The following is a 6,313-nucleotide window of genomic DNA, read 5'->3' as shown; positions in this document are numbered from 1 at the left end:
TTTGTTTTGTCAGCGTAGATAGATTGGTTGTTCGTGCAGGATCCAACAACTTGTCAGCGGAGATAGCGAACAAGTCAGCGAAGATTATCAACAACATCGCTCGCCGGCGAATTTAATAGTCTGTCAGCGAATTTAAGCCTGTTTCAGCACACGTTTGTCAAAAACAAAGAAAAATGTCGCTAAATCAACTAAGTCCAATCGCTCAAGCTGAACTTGAAACTGGAACCACAACTCGCCCGCCAAAGTTGAAAGGAGCGGAAGATTTTAGTACTTGGAAAACACGCATTCAATCGTTCTTCGAGTACACGGATTATAATCTGTGGCTCTCCGTTACGGCCGGACCTCACGTTCCAACGGTAGTTAGAGGAGATGCGGTGGTTCCTAACAACGATGCTACCACCTTCACTGACGAAGACAAGGCCCTCATTCAACGTGATCGTCGTGCACACGCCGCTCTAACCATGGCTTTATCAACAAACGACTGCAACATGTTTGAAGAACACCGAACTGCTAATGCACTCTGGAATGCATTGATCGAGTACTATGAGGGAAATGAAGAACTGATCGAAAGCAAGAGAGATATGGTGCAAAAGCAATACGACATGTTTTGCGGAGTCCGTGGAGAGAGCTTGTCTGATCACATTAGTCGCTTCCTAAACATGATGACCAAAATGAAGAAAGCTGGAAATCCTGTAACCAATCGTGCTGCAATAAAGAAATTGCTTGACTCGCTCCCCAAGGAATGGAGCCTGCAGTGTATGATGATCAAGAAGGATTTCCTCAACAATCCTAATCCTGTTACTCTGTCAGATCTGATCAACACTCTAAGGGCATTTGAAATGGACGTAAACAAGAGAGAGATGAACACTGCTGGATATCAACCTAAAGCAACTCAACCTTCAGCAGGATTGAAGAATGTAGCGTTTCTCGCTTCAGGGGGCATTACTCCACAAGCTTCTGATCTAATTTATGCAAATGCTTCCGCAAGCGCATCTAAAGCCCCACAACTTGTTGAGAAGACGATCACTGTCGACACTCAAGCATTGAAAGTTTCAACCGAGAATGTGGCACTCTTCAACACTTTCCTAAGCAGCTATGAGGCCCTAATGTCTGGGGAATTGAAGAAGGAGATGTTTACTGCCGAAGACATGTATCAGGTTGATCCTGATGATATGGAAGAAATGGATCTGAAATGGCAAATGGCCATGATCACTCTGAGATTGAAGAAGTTTCAAGACAAGACAGGCAAGCGATTAGGTCTTGGAAAAGCTGGTTTTGACAAGTCTAAGCTGAGGTGCTACAACTGTAAGAATCTTGGACACTTCAAGCGTGACTGTCCGATGTTGAAAGAGGGAAACAGTGAAGCTACTCCTGCTGCTAAACAGATCACTGCCGAAGAGAACAAAAGCAACGCTTCTCCCAGCACGCCAAAGGCTTTGGTTGTTGAAGACTATGACTGGAGCGAAGAGATCACTGAAGCTAAGGAACAAGTCAACAAAGCCCTGATGGCCAAAATCTCTAGTGAATCATCTGCAAAGCACTTTGAGAAGCAGACAACGGGAATCCCAACTGGGAACAATGATGCTGACCAGGGATTGAAAGGTATTCTGCCTTCAGTGGAGTCTGGTGATAAAGCTGAAAAAGATGCTGAGAAAGGAAAGGATAAAGTTCAAGCTACAGCCATGAAAGCAGATGCATCAAAAGAGAAGGCTGACAAAGACTTGGTAAATAGTATTCCACTCAGTTTCAAGGAGAAGTTATGCTCCGAAGCATGCGTTGATGTCGTGGCACATTATAAATTCCTAAATCTGGAGTTTGAAAGGCAAAAGGACAAAGCTTTAAAAATTAATAATGAGCTTAAACAAAATGAGGCTGCATATCAGAGAAAGTTGAACTCAACTTTGGCTGAAATGCAAACTCTTAAAGAATTTGTGTTTAGAAAAGATTTTATCATAAATGATCTTACTGAAAGGTTAGAAAAAGCGTTAAATGAAAAGAACAAACTCCAGATTATAATAGATAAATGGAATGTCAATCAAAAGGCCTTTACTGACATCAAAAATTGCCAACGACCAACGTTTGTGAAAGACGGGATTGGTTATAAGGATAGGCACGGAAATGAAAGAAAACTTTTCTTTCCGCCTCACAGCAAAAACTACGTGCCTATGCCTACTCCTCATCCCGAAAATGATCTCATAAATGAAAAGGCCTCAGTTGAACAAAATGAATTTTATGAAAATGAGACAACTGCTAACTGTTCTAAAAGCAATGCAGATTCCATTGAGTGTAAAGAAGATGTGTGCGATGATGATGGAGACTGCGGAGGGTCAAAAATAGGAATTGGTTATTCAGGCGACAGTTACTCCACCGTTAACTGGTTCGTCTGGAATTGTTCTAAAAACAATGTTAAGGATGAATGTAATAGTTTAAGTAGGATGGATGACTGTAATGGCCAAGTGCCTAAAACTAAATCTGTGGATGACTGTAAGGGCCATGTGCCTACATTTGAGACCCGTGATCATGAACCTTATGTGTCTGAATGTCATGGTTTGAATTATGCGTGTCGTGATGATAATGTTGCTTGTGAATCTCCTGTATTTGTGCCAGAATTAAAAAGGAATAGCTTTGGAAAATTCCTTACAAAGGAAATTCCCGAATTTATTCCTTCCAGAACAGGTATGACAGAATCAGAAAAGAAAGCTACTGAAGATCAAGATAATGTAGAATCAAGCGCCATTATCACAAAAGACGAACAGACATCAGAAAGTTCGCATTCAGAAATCTCAACTGAAGATCAAGCAACTAGTGATGAAAGCTTCGAATGTTCAAGTTGTGAAGCAAGTGAAGAACAAAATTCAAGCAAGGACAACACGTCTGAAAGCTCACTCGATTCAGACAGTGATGAAGAATTTCCCGAAGATGAAAGCAGAGTGGACAAGAAAATGAAGAAAGCAAAAAGCTCAAGATTCTCATCACATACATCATCTTCTCACACCAAAAGACCCAGACATAAAAGATGTTTTCGCTGTGGTCATTTAGGACATACAGCGAAACATTGTAAAACCAAAAAGTTTCCTAAACCAGAACATGATTTTATTACAAACGTCACGCAGCAACTAAATTATCTTAAGAAATCTGTTAAAAATCTGGTTGATTCAACTGCGTATCTTTGGAAACAGAAAGAGGTCAAAGTGGGTCAAAACCACGATAGATTTGAAATGAAACAGATTTGGGTTCCTAAATCAAACTAATCTGTATATTTGTATATTTGTATATATCAGAATAAGCTCCAGAAATGGCTTCGAATGCTCATGGAATACATCTGGCACGTCGACAGCGGATGCTCAAGACACATGACGGGGCTAAAAGAACTATTGAAGAACTTCCGCTTTATTGATGGCGACTTCGTGTCCTTTGCCGGAGACGAAAAGGGAGGGAAGATTGTTGGAGTAGGCGATGTAGTATCCGAAGCTCTCACGCTGGAAAATGTCAACTATGTTCCAGAGTTATGCTACAATCTCATGAGCGTCTCTCAAGTGTGTGATAATGGAATCTCAGTGCTGTTCAATGACATGGAATGCCTGTTCCTGAAGCCGGGTTATGTTGTTCCTGCAGAAATGATCATGCTTACTGCTCCAAGACAGAACAACACATATGTGCTCAACATGAAGAATGCCAAGACAAATGACAATCTAACATGCCTTATCTCTAAAGCTTCAGAATCGGAGTCACTGCTTTGGCATAGACGACTGGGCCATGTCAATTTCAAAAATATGAATAAACTATCTAAGTTAAACTTAGTTAGAGGTCTTCCAATTAAAGAATTTCCATTTTCTGAAAAATGTATTGCATGCGCCCAGGGAAAACAGCATAAGAAACCTCACAAGACCAAAGCAGTGAACACGATTTCTGCACCACTTCAGTTACTGCACATGGATCTTTTTGGTCCTATCAGTGTTAAAAGTCTCGCTAAAAGCTCTTATTGTTTGGTTGTAACAGATGATTTCTCTCGATTTTCATGGGTATATTTTCTTGAAGCAAAGAGCGAGACTGCTGAAGTCTTAAAAGCATTCATTCCCTTAATAGAGAACGTAATCAAACGGAAAGTGAAGTCCATAAGAAGCGACAACGGGTCTGAATTCAAAAATCAGACCTTCATATCCTTCTGTGCAGAAAAAGGAATTCATCTTCAATACAGTGCAGCCAGAACTCCTCAGCAAAATGGAGTTGCTGAACGCAAGAACAGAACATTGATTGAAGCTGCAAGAACCATGCTTGTGGACTCCAAGCTTCCAATTATCTTCTGGGCTGAAGCAGTTAATACAGCATGCTACGTTCTGAACATGGTGCTCATCGTGAAACCTCATGGAAAGACAGCATACGAGCTTCTCTTCAAAAGAAAGCCTCTTATAGATTTCTTCAGGCCATTCGGATGTTCGTGCACTCTGTTGAACACTCAAGAAAATCTCGTCAAGTTTGAAGCAGTAGGTGATATCTGCTACTTTATGGGGTATTCATCCACTCAAAAGGCTTATCGTGTTTACAACAAACGAACAAAGATGGTGATCGAATCGTACTACATGGACTTTCAAGAAGGAAATTACACCAACACTGGAAGCACTCCTGACTGGTTCTATGATGTGAGTGTGATCTTCAATAACTTTGAAATTCCGGAAACTGCGTCTGACCCTGAGCCAGTCGAAGACGTTCAAGTTGAACCTTTGTTTGACTCGTCTGACATTGGTTTGACTCCTTTCACCACTCGATTATCTCCATCATCTGCTGATCCGATTATGGCTGTAAATGAATCAAATGGTCACACTTCGCCTGAGAACACCCAAGAAAATGATGCTTCTTCTTCACAGGCAAATGTGAATGAGCCAACTCAAGACGATGATCCACCAATAATTTATGTCGACGAACATTTCACCAACCTTCCGCAGCAAATCGAATCTCTGACAAATGCAGGTTACAAGACAAATAAAAATCATCCTCTTGAAAATGTCATTGGCGCAGTAGAAGAAGGAGTACGCACTCGAGGGCAGTCAGCAAGCATCAACAAAGGTCTCTTCGCAGCTTTTCTATCACAATCAGTTCCACGTGACATCGAAGACGCTATTCAAGACTCCAGCTGGGTTCAGGCAATGCAAGAAGAATTATCCCAATTCAGGAAACTCAAAGTGTGGGAACTTGTAGATCTACCTGAAGGAAAGTTTCCTATCGGCACTAAATGGGTCTTTCGAAACAAGATGGATGATCGTGGGGTGGTTATCAAGAACAAGGCTCGATTGGTGGTGCAGGGTTTTCGACAAGAAGAGGGGATTGACTACGAAGAGGTTTTTGCTCCAGTTGCAAGATTGGAAGCAATCAGAATATTCCTGGCGTATGCCTCTTATAGAAACTTCAAGGTCTTTCAAATGGATGTCAAAAGTGCGTTTCTGTACGGGAAAGTCAAGGAAGAAGTTTACGTGTGTCAACCTCCAGGGTTCGAAGATCCTCATTTTCCAGGCCGTTATTTCAAATTGGATAAAGCACTTTATGGCCTTCATCAAGCTCCGCGCGCCTGGTATGAAACTCTGTCCACATACCTTCTGGATTGTGGTTATTCCAGAGGGACGATTGACATGACACTCTTCACCAAGAAGGTAGGGGAAGATGTTATGCTAGTCCAAATCTATGTGGACGATATCATATTCGGGTCAACCAATGAGGCCTTGTGCAGAGAGTTTGAATCGATCATGAAGGCAAAATTCGAAATGAGCATGATGGGAGAACTGAATTTCTTTCTGGGTTTAGAAGTGAAGCAAAGGGAGGATGGAATTCTGATTCATCAAGCTAAATATATTCGGGACATTCTCTTGAAATACAACATGAATGACTGCAAAGTGGCAAGCACGCCATTCGCCTCCCAAACAGAGCTCACTTTAGATCCTCAGGGAAAGTCAGTGAACAAATCCTTCTATCGCTCAATGATCGGATCTTTGATGTATCTGACAGCAAGCAGACCTGATATCATGTGGGCAGTTTGTCTTTGCGCTCGTTTCCAAACAAATCCAAAGGAATCCCATGAAATTGCCGTAAAGCGCATCTTCCGCTATCTGAAAGGAACTCCAAAACTAGGGCTTTGGTATCCTAAAGATAGTAATTTTGACTTAATTGCATATTCTGACAGCGATCATGCAGGTTGCAAAGTGGATCGCAGGTCCGTATCCGGAGGATGTCAATTTCTGGGAAACCGGCTGATTTCATGGCAAAGCAAGAAGCAAACAACAGTGTCCACGTCAACAGCTCAAGCGGAATACACTGCGGCATA

The 6,313-nt window shown here is 41.7% G+C and overlaps 1 protein-coding gene across 1 annotated transcript; it reads left to right on the top strand.

The window, feature by feature from the left end:
• Positions 1-1,177: 1,177 nt before the first annotated feature.
• On the top strand, positions 1,178-2,599 carry LOC118481241. Its single transcript, XM_035976618.1, has 2 exons — positions 1,178-1,724; positions 2,275-2,599. The coding sequence occupies exons 1-2, from the start codon at positions 1,182-1,184 to the stop codon at positions 2,335-2,337; spliced, it is 606 nt and encodes a 201-aa protein (XP_035832511.1). The 5' UTR covers positions 1,178-1,181; the 3' UTR covers positions 2,338-2,599.
• The last annotated feature ends 3,714 nt before the right edge of the window (positions 2,600-6,313 follow it).

The sequence above is a fragment of the Helianthus annuus genome, chromosome 8, assembly GCF_002127325.2.
Source record: "Helianthus annuus cultivar XRQ/B chromosome 8, HanXRQr2.0-SUNRISE, whole genome shotgun sequence".
Lineage (NCBI taxonomy): Eukaryota > Viridiplantae > Streptophyta > Magnoliopsida > Asterales > Asteraceae > Helianthus > Helianthus annuus.
Note: the sequence above shows the minus strand (reverse complement) of the source record. Positions and strands in the feature narration are given on the sequence as shown.

What these genes read in the sequence shown, in the direction of transcription:
- LOC118481241 (XM_035976618.1), top strand. Translation starts at nt 1,182, where the DNA reads ATGGATCTGAAATGGCAAATGGCCATGATCACTCTGAGATTGAAGAAG. An exon ending in AGAAGGCTGACAAAGACTTG is followed by an intron (nt 1,725 to 2,274) that starts GTAAATAGTATT and finishes AAAGCAATGCAG; the next exon opens with ATTCCATTGAGTGTAAAGAA.